Genomic DNA, 13676 nt, shown 5'->3' with positions numbered 1-13676 from the left:
TGCTTTGTAGGAGGGTAGAAACCCTGTGCGTGCCATCCCAGCGACTTGAGTATGTGTGAATCATGTGAAGCCCTAAGCACCAGTGAGGGAGGCTAGTGACAGAAGGGAATTGAAACCAGGATGGGTACCAATCACAGAACAACTCACTAGAGGAGGAGTCTCCTGCTCTGGATGACAGGAGGGGGAGAAGGCTGGTTTTGTCCTCAAGGACTTAATTTATGACTCATCCATGTTTTCATTATTTTTTTTTATCGCGCAGCTGGGACTCCTCGTAGCGAGCATAACTGACCCCAGGGGGTGTTTGTGATCTCCACACCCTTTCTTTGCAGCCTCTTCCCAGCTCTGACGTCACTAGGATGCCTCTTGTTGGTTGTTACTTGTTTTGTGATTAGGAGAGCTCTTCCTGAGGGGAGAGGGGTCCTTGCAAATGATCACTGCTCTTGTTCTGGCAAGACCCTCAGTTCCTCAGGGAATTTGAGATTCACAGCAAACTCTACCCATGTTTGCAAGGAGGGGCTGCTGGTGGCACTGGGCATGCTGGGCTACACTATGGGTGCTCATGGCTGCACTGGTGCAGCGCTCTGCCTTTATCCCATCTCCAAGCTGTCCTTCCCTCCCTGCTGTGTGGGTGGTGGTGCCTCTTGATGTCCATCCTGGTTCATGCACAGAGGATCTCAGGATCCCCAACAGCTGCTTTACTCACATCAGGTGACCCCCATGTTTCAGCCAAGCGGGGTTACATCAGTCCATGGCCATGAGACACAGTGTAGACAGGCGGCAGCCAGACAAGGTCTTCCCTGCTGGGTTCTCGTGAGTGACTTTTCCCTTGTCCCCTCTGGTGCAGGGCGTGAGTTTCGGGTCATAATCATCAGCACGGTCCACACCAGCGAGAGCCTGCGCGTCTCAGCCTCCCACCACCTCGAGTTCTTCAACGAGGCCAGAGTGCTCAACACCATCATGACCCGGGCTCAGTCGCTGGTGGTTGTGGTGGGGGACGCTGTGGCCTTGTGCTCCCATGGCCAGTGCAGCAAGGTGTGGAAACGGTTCATCCAGCAGTGCATCGACAAGGGAAGCATCTTCCCGGAGAGCCTGACAATGGCTCAGATCAAACAGGCTGCACATGACAAGGAGAGCTGGAGCAGGAGCGTGGAGGGGGATGAGGAGGACAGCGACACAGACTCCTCAAGCTCTGAGGGTGAGAGCATGAATCCTGATGATCCCATCCTCCAGGAGCTCTTAGATGAGAGCAAGAACATGCTGGTGACAGTGTCTGATGAAGGGCTGCTGAATGTGAAGGCCGAGGCTTCAAACCAGTGGAAGGACAAGAGGGAGTATTTCAGCTTCTCTTCTCAGACAATGCAGCAGTACCTGCATATGCACCCCCAAATGTACAAGAGGTGTGAGCTGATCAAAGAGGGGTTTGACAGAGCTTCTGCCTTCACCCTCAATGACTCCCCTGCCATGAACATCCAGATCAAAGGCAGAGTTAACTGTGGGACAGCCTTCACTGGGGACGAGGTGCTGGTGGAAATCCTGCAGAACAGCACAGGTGACAGCAGCAGCCACCGCCCACAGGGGAGGGTGGTGGGCATCCTGAAGCGCGCCGAGAGAGAACGGACCTTCATCTGCATGATGGATGAGTTTGATCCCCGTGTGATGATACCCATTGATCCCACTGTCACCAAAATATTTGTGCCAGGGCTGAAGGAGAAACCCAATGTCATCCCCATCCGTAAGCTTGTCAATGGGAGGTACAGAGTGGTCAGCTGTGAGAAGATCAGCCAGGAGACAAGAAGGTGCCAGTTCTTCTGTGTCCAGGTCATCTCCTGGAGGGAAGGGTTTTACTACCCTTTGGGGATAATAACAGAGATCCTGCAGGCAGCATTGACTTTGGAAGAAGGCTTAAAGATCCTCGCCTTGGAGTATGGTTTGGAGAACAAATACCCGCCTGCTGTCACCAAAGAGTCAGCCAAATACACCTCCAACAGCAACATAAACCTCACCAAGGAAACTCGGAAGGACTGTCGGAATTACACGACCTTCACTATTGACCCCCAAGGTGCCAGGGATTTGGACGATGCCATCAGTGTTCGGGATCTTGGGCGTCACTATGAGATTGGGATCCACATTGCAGATGTGGCTGGCATAATTCCCAAAGGCAGTGCCTTGGACCTGGAAGCAAAGAAGCGGGGTGTCACCTTCTATGCTCCCGAGCAGGAGCCTCTGTGCATGTTCCCACCCAAAATCAGCCAAGATGTCTGCAGCCTCCTGCCGCAGAAAGACCGACGGGTGATCTCCTTGTTTGTCACTGTAGAGAAGGAGACTGATCAGATGCTAAAGGGAATCTTCACCATCTCCGTGATCCGCTCGGACAGGCAGCTGTCCTACGAAGAGGCAGAGCTCTGCATTAAGAACTGCTACAGGGGAGCAGCAAAGGCCCTTCGTTTTGATACCCTGGAGGACTGCATCGCTGTGGCTTACCACTTCTCCAGGATCCATCGGAAGTCTCGGCTACAGGAGGACTGTTTCTATGACCGGCTGGATGAGGAAAGTTCCCCAGGTAACAGGGGGTCCCATCAAATGATAGAGGAGTTAATGATCATGTTCAATAGTTTCGTGGCCGAGTTCCTCACCAACCAGGAGGTGACCAGAAATGTCACTCCTCTCCGGTGTCAGTGTGAGCCAAGTCTCGCACAGCTGTCACACATGAAAAACAAGTACAGCCACATCATTCCTTTGTCCATTCATCTCTTGCATCACCTGGGAGAAATACCTCCTGGTCAAGACTCCCCTAAAAATGTGGAGTTCAGTCTTCTTGGCCCCATCTGGGAGCACCTGCAGTCAGCTGCTAATGCCCGTGACTTCCAGAAGATGCTCGACCTCGTTGTCACTGATGACATCCACCCAAAGCTGGCCCCTGTGGTCCTGGAGTTCAGGAGACTGCTCAGCCGCTCCTACTTCTGTCGCTCCAACTCCACCGTGCAGTCGAAGGCAGGCCATTACTCCCTGCACGTTGACTCCTACACCTGGGCCTCCTCTCCCATCCGCCGGTACGTGGATGTCGTGGTGCAGCGGCACCTTCACTCTGTGCTCCGCAAGAAGCCCCTCATCTATTCCGCGGACGACATTGAGTTTCTCTGTCACGACTTCAACAGGAAGAATAGCCAGGCAATGACGTATGAGAAGAGAGCCCACTCCCTGCAGATGGCCAGCCAGCTGAAGGACCAAGTCCTGCAGAAGATTGCCTTTGTGGTGGATGTCGAAGAGATGAGCAGGTTTTTTAAAGCCCTGTTTCCCCTGAACAATGAGAGTCTTCCAGATCCGCAGAGAATTAGCTACAGGTCCCTTCAGCTGATAGAGCAGCCTGTGTTCATCCAGCAGCGGGGCAGCATCAGGCTGACCTGGAAGAGGAGGATGTACTCTGCAGAGACAAAGGAGCAGAGCCTGCGGGAAGGACCCCTCTGTGACAAGAGTGTCACCCTCTTCCGCACCCAGACGTGGCAGGAGGTGCTGACGGCCATCAGAAACGAGGAGTTTGACAGGGCCGCGTCCTTCCTGCGGCAGAGCAAGGAGCTGTACCACCGGCACATAGGCTGGGTGCGGAAGAGCTCCTGCTCCCACTACATGGAGCTGTCCCTGGAGCTGAGCGCCGGCGACGCGCTGTGGTTCCAGCTCACCACCGACATCAGCCGCGGCTTCCTGGTGCCCTTTGTGCAGCTGTGGTGTGTGACACCGGGGTTTGAGGTCTGCCTGCAGCACATGGAGAAGCCAATCGACTGCTTCTCGGCCTACGCCACGCTGCAGTCCAAGGACAAGTACAAGAGCACGACGGAGTACAACAAGGTGTGGGTGCCCATGAGTGCCATGGAGTCTGCGTCGTGTGCTGTAGCCGAGAATGACTCAATTGTCCTCCATGACATTAAAATAAAGTGGGCAAAGCAAAGGACAAGCAAAGGACAGCTGCAAGGGAGCTTTGTGCTGAACAAGAAGTGGTTGGAGGACTGCTCCATTGACGTGAACTTTTCCCACTGTTACCTGTGCATTCGTTTAGGTGGGCTGAAGCTTCCCAAGAGCCCTCAGAGCAATGAGGAATGCCTTAGCCATGGCCTCCAGAACCTGTCTTTGCATGACAACGGCAAATCAGAGAACAAACTTGTGGTTGATCCCGATACCTACACCTGGGTGGCTCACGGGGTCACAGAGGAGTTCAACGATGACGAGAAGTCAGACAGGTCTGGTCATCAGACTATGAATTTTTACATCCACTATATGTCTATGGAGACCATCCCTGTGGAGATCTCACAGGATTCTGCGAGGTTCACGGTGGAGCTCATTCCAAAGATGCTGCCAGACATGTAAGTGGGCTCAGCAGTGTGCTCTGGTTAACCTGGCTTCCCACAGGACACTTCTGCTGCACCCCAGGGGCTTTCCTCACTGCTGTGGCTGATCCCCTGAAAAACCTGCTCTTATCCTTGCTCTGATTTGCCATACTGTTGGGCTGTGGGTTCTTTGGGGGGTGTGGCAGCCCTCCTCAGGTCTGTTCTCCAGAGGGTCTCATGCTCTTCTGGTTGTCCCTGAGAATGGGGAGATAGCGGAAGGTGGTGAAATTTCCCTGAGTACCTGCTTCTTATATTACTGGCTTGCTGCAATATGTTTTTTAAAAGGCCAAGTGAAGCCCTGGAGTGGGATTTGCTTAGCGGAAGAGTTCCCTGATTTCCAAATCACTCCCCTTTGTTGTTGCTGCAAAGCAAGTTCTGCTCTTTTTAAATCAGAGCTGATGTCTAGTTTGCCCTTCCTCATTCGCAGCATAGGCTGCTGTGCACCCCCAGTGCTGAAGCGTTCTCAGGGCAGAATGTGCTTCCTTTTGTACTGTGAATTTTAGGAAACATTGGAAGCTAATCCAGCAAAAGGGCATGGGCCATAACAAAACAGACTTGGGACAGGAGTTGTGTTCATTGCCCTCAACATCTCTGCAGGCTCAGCTCTTCAGTCAGTTGAGAAATGGTCCCAGGTGCTGCTCCCAGAGGAGCAGAACAAGTTAACGTTATTTGTGGTTTAAGTTCTTTATGGAAGGGGTTAATGCAACAACAAAGCAGAGAGAAAGAATAAGTAAGGCAGTTAAGCAAAGCTGTATTACAACTTTTGCTATTTTATGGTACATTCCATTCATTCCTATTTTTCCTTGTCTTTCAGACGGAAAGAAAAAGCTCTTTGGAAGCTCAAGTATGCCTCTGACCTTGCTAAAAGCATCGCCCTTGGCCACGAACCTCCTCAAAAACGTAAGTGCAAATATGAACCTTTCTTACCTTTTGGCTACTTGCTTCTGGCCAGGCAGGTGCCCTGGCAGTTTCTGTGGGCCCTTGCCCACAGGGGTGGTAGAGGTGATGCTGCTCTGTAATTTGGGATGCCCTGCTGGTGGCTGGCACAGCTGAGATTGTCATTCCCAGGACTCACGGAGATGGTTCATGGGCAGAGTATCTTGGCATGGGACAAGGATTATTTCTAGGTGGTCTTGTAATGGACCACCATCACTAGGTACCTGCTGCACCCTCTTGCTGGATCACTTCTGTGCTGCCCTCAGTAACCTTCTTTAAATTTGTTTTCTTGGCTCTCTGCTGTAACAGTGACAACATCCAAAATCCTGCAGCAAAAATCCTTTGATATCCCTGGCAGCAACCGGAAACTTAACAAGAGTCAGAACCAGGCTGTTCTGGATGCTCTAAAAAAATCCTTCATGCTCATCCAAGGCCCACCAGGTAAGGGGGGACAGCAGAATAGACCTGCCGTGGTATGAATGGTGATCCGCTGCTTTCCATTAGACCCTTGGTGAGCCAGGAGAAGGGAGTGTGGGTTGGCATCACCCACAGCTGTCAAGGCAGTCCCCTCCATTCTTGATTTTATTTCCTGGCTGATCAGCTGGATGCAGATCCAGAGCACGAGTGTTGTGTTTAAAATGTTCTCAGCATATTCCTTTTTTTCCCTAGGCACAGGGAAGACCGTTGTTGGAACTCACATTGTCTACTGGTTCCATAAACTGAATGAGGAGAGTGTTGAGAAGGACAAAACACCATGCTTGGAAGATGAAAAGCACAAAAAGCACAAGAAGAGAAAGTGCATCTTGTATTGTGGCCCATCCAACAAGTCTGTTGATGTTGTTGCTGGTAACTATCATCTTCTAAGCCCCTGAAGCAGCTTGCACTGGTGGGAGGGAGAACACGTGGTGTGGAGGGGCTGAAAGTGGGGCTGGTCCTTATGGAAGACCCTGCACTGCAGGGCGAGGACCAGTGGACATGGGATGATGAGAGAGGGACAGGGAGAGACAGGCCTGAGCACCACCAGTGCCTGGTGCTGTCTGAGCACACCTGCCCTCCTTCTCCAGAGATGCTGCTGAAGATGAAGAAGCTGAAACCTCTGAGGGTTTATGGGGAGGCCATTGAGACGATGGAATTCCCATACCCGGGGAGCAACCGGAACATCTCCCGTAAATCCCTACGGGATGCAAAGCCAAAACGTGAGCTCAGGTAGGACAGCATGGCCCTGCAGGCCCCTAGGGTGCTGGGGAGAGGTGGCTTCTGCATCAGTGAACAAACCACATCAAATAGTTTCATTCCACCACTGCAGAGCAGCACTATTAACCCGCTTTCTAATTAATTTGTAATTAATTTTTTCAAGTGAATGTGTACACTCTAATGTGGCACCTAGTCAGGAAATTCAGGTTGTTGAAAAGTCCCTAGATGTCTTCATCTCTTTTTGGAACAGCCCTGACCATCTCTGACTTCATTCCTGCTTGCAGCTGCTAAAGGGAAGCAGTTGTATTTTACACCCTCGAGGCTGAATTATTTGGTCTATAAAGATGGGAAAGTTTGGCTGTGAGTTTTTTAGCTAATGGGGTTTCTCCATGTAGGCAGGTAGTGTGGTCTGCTTCACTGTAGAAGAAATTACTCAGGTCTCAGTGTTGAGGGAAAATATTTATATATTGACTCTTTATTCAGTGAAATAATCCTGCATCATCGCATCCGGCGGGAGCCCAGCCCCTTCTGGCAGAGTATCTGTCACTTTGACGCTCGGGTGAGGAACGGAGAGAAGATCACAGAAGAAGAAACAAAGGAGTGAGTAGGAAGAGACCTCGGTGAGAGATGGCTGACTTTGGCTGTGTGCCACCTCTGAAGCACAGATTATCAAACTGTGTGTTCAGAATAATGATAAAAAGTGATGAGCTCGAGGTTGCAGGCACAGCACAGAGCCTCAGAATCCCTTTTGTACTGGTGCTGTTGTCCATCTGGACCAGAATTCCTATTCTGCCTGTGTGACCCTTGAATCCTCCACCCAGACCCCCTGCCCTGTTGAGTTCAGGACAAAGTCCATTCCCTACAGTGTCCATCCAAAGCCCTTTTCTGAGAACACCAGCTCATCCTGGGGAGGGAGGTGAAGCCATAATCATTTGGGAAAGCACAGCCTCTGCCCGGCTCCCGTGTGAGGAATCTGGAGGTGTTTCCCTTACGCATAACCTTACGGTGTTTTCTGCATCAACACTAGGTACAAAGAGTGGCTGACACAAGGTCGTTCGTATCAGCTGGAGTGTCACGATATCATCCTGTGCACGTGCTCTGCCTCGTCTGCCAGCGCCCTGGAGCAGCTCAATGTCAAGCAGATAATCATCGACGAGTGCGCCATGTCCACAGAGCCCGAGACCCTCATCCCCTTGGTCTGCCACCACCGTGCTGAGAAGGTATGTCCCTGCCAAAGACATGTCTCTGGGGCGACTGCTCAGGGCTCTCAAACCTTTTCCATCTCTTACCACGCTGCACTTACAAGACCTGTTAGGATTTTAAGGTTTGTGCTTCTTTATGGGGTGGGTATCGCTGCCACTGAAAAAATATTCTGGCCCAGGTACAAAGTATTAACATGACAAGAAGCATAGACACAGTTGGGGCCAATCAGCCTGGAGAAGAGAAGGGTGCAGGGAGACCTCAGAGCCCCTTACAGTGCCTAAAGAGGCTCCAAGAGCAATGGAGAGGGACCTGGGACAAGGGCATGGAGTGACAGGACAAGGAGGAATGGCTTCACTCTGACAGAGGGCAGAGTTAGATTGGCTATTAGAAAAAAATTCTTCCCTGTGAGGATGGTGAGGCTCTGGCCCAGTTTTCCCACAGAAGCTGTGGCTGCCCCATCCTTGGAAATGTTCAAGGCCAGGTTGGACAGGACTTGGGGCAGCCTGGTCTAGTGGAAGGTGTCACTGCCCATGGCATGGGGTTGGAACAAGATGAGCTTTAACGTTCCTTCCAACCCAAACTATTCTGTGACTCTAGAATTCTATGGTTCTTTGTGTTACTCCCATCAGATGGAAACGTTATCTAGGACAGGATCTTTATGTCATGTCCCATGTGGTCTTTGGCTGAGGTTGCTGTAAGTGTAACACAAATAAGTAGCACCAAATATCTGTGTGCAAACAGCCTTTCAAAGAGCTGATGACCTTTGCAGTGCCTCCACCTCGCAGCTGAGGTGTCTGCTCTTCCTTCCAGGTTGTTTTGCTGGGGGATCACAAACAGCTGCGGCCGGTGGTTAACAATGATGTCTGCAAGACTCTTGGCATGGAGACGTCTCTGTTTGAGCGCTACCAGGCGCAGGCATGGATGCTGGACACGCAGTACCGCATGGTGAGGCCCTCCAGTGGATTGTCTTCTCTCCATCACAGAAAATCGAGGCTTGCTGCTGTAGGCTGAGAAGTTCATTGGGTTTTGTTCACCTCAGTTTCCCTCCTTTTCTCTGCCAGCACAAGAGCATTTGCGAGTTCCCATCCCAGGAGTTCTATGAGAAGCGGCTGAGAACGTGTCCTCAGCTTGTTCGGAAACCCAGCGTGCTCCACCACAGAGATAACAACTGCTGCCCCGTCATCTTCGGGCACGTGGAAGGGAAGGAGCACTCCCTCATGATTTCCACTGAGGAAGGAAACGAGAACTCCAAAGCTAACATGGAGGAAGTGGCACAGGCGGTGAGCAGGGTCCTGGGGAATTGCTGGGGATGCAGAAGGGAGGGCCTTGTGCCAGAATTGTGGAGGGATGATAAAGACATAAAGATCTGCGGTGTCGGCCTGGTGCCTCCCGGGTCCGGAGCACACCAGGACGCCCCTGGGCAGAGGCAGGTGTAGGGCAACGTGATGGCAAGGCAGGTGCCGTGGGTGGCCTGGGGAGGGGTGCTGGGGGGGCTCTTCCCTGCGGCCCCACTCCCAGGTGAGCAGGACGCGGGTCTCTGCAGGTGAGGATAGCCAAGCAGCTGACACTAGATGGCACCATCCGGCCGGAGAGCATCGCCATCCTGAGCCCCTACAGCGCCCAGGTGTCCGAGATCAACAAGAGCCTGCAGAGGGAGGGCATCCGCGGGGTGACCGTCTGCACCATCATGAAGAGTCAAGGTGAGGGGACAGGACGGGGAGGGTTGGGCCCGTCCCCTCCTGCCTTCCTGAGGAGCTGCTCACAGATACAGTCTTCGAGCAAACCCTACCCCGGGGTCATTGCAGCCATGGAAGACCAGATTTCTGGGTGATTTGTGATTATAGTAAATCCTTTGAAAGCCTCTGGAGTGCTTGGGCAGGGTGAGGCTTCTGAAGGCAGGAAGGTGAAGGATCTCTAGTGGAAGATTTCTAGCGAAAGGTTCCCTGCTCATGTCAGGGAAGTTGGAACACAGAATGTCCCCTCCAAACAAAACCATTCTGTGATTCTGTGCTTCTGTATCTGAGAAGGGTGTTAGAGAACTGCCAGAAGAAATTTGTTCTCTTTGGAGTCTAAAGACCTTCAAAGCTGGAGAAACCCAGAGGGTGTCAGTAGAGAAATGAGTGTCCTGTGGGGTAGAGAAATGGCCAGATGCTTCCTTCTAAGAAAATCTGGTTTGCTTCCACTTTCTAGGAAGTGAATGGAAATATGTGATCCTGTCAACTGTACGCTCCTGCCCCCGGTCTGAGATCGATAGGAAGCCCACAAAGAGCTGGCAGAAGAAATACCTGGGGTTTGTTATTGACCCAAACCAGGTCAACGTTGGCATCACACGAGCTCAGGAAGGACTCTGCATCCTAGGTTGGTATCCTTGGACCATGCACAAGCCTTCAGGGGAATGGGATTCTTGGATAAAGGGATGTTGACCCAAACTAGTACAACCAGTGATCTTGCTTTATTCTTCTGCCCTTTAGTCTGGGGTTTTGAAACTGAGGAATCTGGGCAAATCAGGGTTCATTCCTAGCTTGAATACAGCAAGTATAGTTAGTTTTTCTCACCCTTTGTTTTGGACAATGTTGTTTCTGTTGCTTTCATGCTAGAATTCTGTCCTAACAAAAATCTGGCTGCTCATTTTGCTCCCAATCATGCAGGCTGTGATGTGTAGGGAAGCTTCTCTCAGATATGACAGCATGGAAAAGGGAGCTGGGATTTCACAGATATATCCCCTGCAAGTGACCCAGCCCCCTTAGCTAGAGGTTATAGACAAAAACAGTATCAGCCAAGCCTCTTTTAAGCCACTAACCTGCTGTCCCCATCCCGCTGCCCACAGGGAACCGGTACCTCCTGGAGTGCAACCCTTTGTGGAAGAGACTGGTCCAGCATTACTACCGCCACAACAGCTGCACTGCAGCCCAGGAGATCCGTGTCAGGAGGACCCCAGCCCTCTCGCGGTGAGGATGGGCCCTCTCTGCCTGAACTGCATTTTGTGTGCCTTGGGAAGGACCAACTCTTTCCATTATTCAGTGACCTACGGAGCCAAATGCAGCGGGGGATCTGGGAGCTTCCCGCACCGTGACAACTCAGCTTCAGCGTCTGCTTCAGCATCGTGAGGTGTTTCTAATCAGTGCAATCTTGGGCAGGAACTTTCAATTCTAGCAAACCAAAAAGGCATTGGAGATAGATGATGGGCATGTGACTGTACTGATGATGATGCTATTTTTGTAACTGTAAGTTGCTCAGCAGAACCCTCATCCTACTGCAGCTGCAGTTTTGGGGGGACCAAATATTTACTCCAGCTGTCAGGGTTGCACTTTGGGGATCAACTGCTCAGTCTGTTCATCGGGGTGGAACGGCTGCACGCAGCGGAGCAGCGCAGCAAGATGCTGTTTGCCATGGAGGACCAAAGCTTCTGAGTACTGCCTCTAATTTTAAATCCAAGGACAGGAGATTTTTAAGACTTCTCACTTTTTACTCTTTTTTTTTTTTTTTTAAGTGAAGGAGGAAAGCAATGAGAGATGCATGCACCACTTTGTCTAGCCAAAATGATGTTGTCTGAGCGTGTAAATATCGCAGTGGCAAGGCCAAGGTGATTTTGTAAATAGATTTACATGTTCTTTGTACGAAGGAGGTTGTCCTCACCAGCATAAAGGCAACAAAAAGCGGGGACTTCTCCTACCAGGAAACATTGGGATTTGTCAGCCCATTTTAAACTGTTCAGAATTTTATTTAAAATCTCCCGTTGATCCCCCCTCCCTTTCCTACCCTACTTTTTTTAAAGCTGCTTTTAATTTATTAACTTTTAACTCTGTGAATTTGTTTCACAGCCTTATGGTCTGAGTTTTTAAGAGCAGTGAAGGAGTGTATGTGTATAATGTATTTTTATATTTTCTGTAGCCAAACTGCTGTGAGCTGGAAGCTGTGGCTCACCAGAGAGGCTGCTGTCACCCAGTGGCGCGTGGCTGGTAGAGATGTATTGTGGTGGATGGTGCCTCTGAAAATCATGGAGCTGCTTTTGGAAGCATGACAGTTTTGAGGGAGGGTGTAGTTTATCTCTTTTCAATTCTGAATGTATGAAGTGCCTGCCTCGGCTCTCCCCAAACCACATGCTTGGCTGTCCTTAGGTGTTCATGTGGGATGGAGCTCAGGTGCAATCACACAAGTTTTCCTTGTAGTGTGGATCCCTGTGATGTCACAGCGCTATGGCAGGAGGAATTTTGTCCTGTTTGCAACTGAAATCCAGCGTGGCTCTTTCCCATGTGGAGGAATGGCAATAGGAAAGCATTGTGTCTGGAAAAGTCTCTATTTAACTCTGTGTTTCTTCTCATGAGTCTGTGTTAGACTTGCCTCCAGAACCCATGGAGAGGTTTTATTGTTCCCTTCCTAGTTTAAACTACCTTCCTGCAGTCTGCCTTTGGGGGGTTTGAGCTGTATGCCAAAGACCACCCGGGCTTGCTCTTGTCCTACTGAAGCAGAATAGTGGGCATATGGCTGGTAATTCCATGAAGGATAAAAACCCATAGGAAGTATCTCCTGCTGGTTCTAAAGACGCTTGGTAAAAGCTGGTAAGGGGTAAAATTAATTGTTCCTCTTTGAAGTCATTCTGTGTGGGATCTTAAAAGATTCTGCACCAGCCTGATTAGCAAATACTATTGCAATTCCAAAATAAGCTTGTCTGTGGATTATTCTGTGGACTACTGAAATGCAATAATCTAGCTCCAAAGATGTGACGGAGAATTGCAAAAAATGCTGGTATTGTTGGGATAACTACTTTAGCATGGTGCCAGCTTAAAAAAGCCACCTTGGTTGCTTTAGAACCAGTGGGTCTCATTTTCATTATCTCCTTTAAGTGAAGAGTTTCTCCCCTGGGTTTTGTGCTGGTTATTTCATACATGTAACACAAACAAGGAGACTCACCCTTGATGTAGTGGCTTAGTCAGTGCTCTTGGGGGGGGATTTGGCCAAGGGAGAGTCCTCATAAAGCAACTCCCTTCGTCCTTAGTGGGAAAAAAGTGTTTATTTCTACTCCAAGGAGGTAGAATGAAATGTTTTGCGTGGCCTGTGTTGCAAGACAATATACATGTGGGGTTTTTTTCCTCTGAGGATGTATTTTATAACTGGTGATTAGGAAATGCACCCAAGCAGCAGTTACAGCCAGGCTGGGCCCTCGGGCTGCTGGTGCTGTCAGCAGGTTCTTGGAGAGCTGGTCCTGCAATAGTCAGGGATAGCAGAAAGTGCAATTAAACTTTTTATAGACTGTAGCAGAGTATCATGTTCTTGTCCTTATGCTCATGGAGTGAATCATAGAAATCAATACAGGAAAAAAAGTTCAAATTAGCCTGGTTTCATTTGCATGTAGAATTTTGAATTTGCTTTTGGAAGAATTTTATGTTCGAGCAATATTCTTAAAATACCAAACTTTTGGTAATCCCAATAGGAACACCCTGGCAGCGTGGTGCCCAGGGCATCTGTCCAGTCACAGGCTCTGTGCTCTCCACACTCAAAGTCAAAAGCACATGGCTGCAGGACACAAATGTCAGTTCATCCAACAGCATTAACTTAATTTCCTCGGCACTAGCTAGAGCTTGAGCACAAATGAACAAGGGGAACCTGTGCAGGCAGCCAGTGGTGAGCCCAGCATCAGGCGGGCTGGACTGTTTCTGAGGATTTGGACAGATCTGTGTAGGACAATCAATTTACTGCAATAAATCGGTGGGGTTTTTAAAAATAGAAATGAAATGTCAAGTGTCATGAAGTCTGAATTAAGGAACTTGAAATGGGGCAGGTTTTTATCTTTTGTATGTCTGTGACTCGCAGCAAACCTCAAATGACCTTTTGGATACCAATATTTTTATCTGTTTTGACTGTTCATAAGAATGAATCTCAACATTCCTTTTTTGATATTTAAGCCATAATTGTAAAAATTATTTGAATTTATTTAAATAATAAATTTTATTACTAAAAGGTCTG

General features: G+C 49.8%; 1 protein-coding gene across 8 annotated transcripts in view; it reads left to right on the top strand.

Annotated features, from left to right (window-relative positions):
- HELZ2 (helicase with zinc finger 2) overlaps positions 1-13628 on the top strand; it is a 29995-nt gene extending 16367 nt beyond the window's left edge. For 7 of the 8 annotated variants that reach the window (XM_038158780.1, XM_038158782.1, XM_038158779.1 and 4 more), the window contains exons 9-20: positions 845-4355; positions 5194-5279; positions 5625-5756; positions 5985-6161; positions 6380-6521; positions 6993-7109; positions 7537-7729; positions 8523-8657; positions 8774-8992; positions 9256-9412; positions 9903-10070; positions 10540-13628. In XM_038158780.1, the coding sequence (XP_038014708.1) occupies positions 845-4355; positions 5194-5279; positions 5625-5756; positions 5985-6161; positions 6380-6521; positions 6993-7109; positions 7537-7729; positions 8523-8657; positions 8774-8992; positions 9256-9412; positions 9903-10070; positions 10540-10664 (5162 nt within the window). In that variant the 3' untranslated portion in view covers positions 10665-13628. Of the gene's footprint in view, positions 1-844; positions 4356-5193; positions 5280-5624; positions 5757-5984; positions 6162-6379; positions 6522-6992; positions 7110-7536; positions 7730-8522; positions 8658-8773; positions 8993-9255; positions 9413-9902; positions 10071-10539 lie in introns of those variants that run through there. The other variant, XR_005259507.1, reaches the window with a different exon arrangement.
- The last annotated feature ends 48 nt before the right edge of the window (positions 13629-13676 follow it).

Source organism: Motacilla alba, chromosome 20 (assembly GCF_015832195.1).
Source record: "Motacilla alba alba isolate MOTALB_02 chromosome 20, Motacilla_alba_V1.0_pri, whole genome shotgun sequence".
NCBI classification, from domain to species: Eukaryota; Metazoa; Chordata; class Aves; order Passeriformes; family Motacillidae; genus Motacilla; species Motacilla alba.
This window is presented reverse-complemented; position numbering and strand designations above follow the sequence as displayed.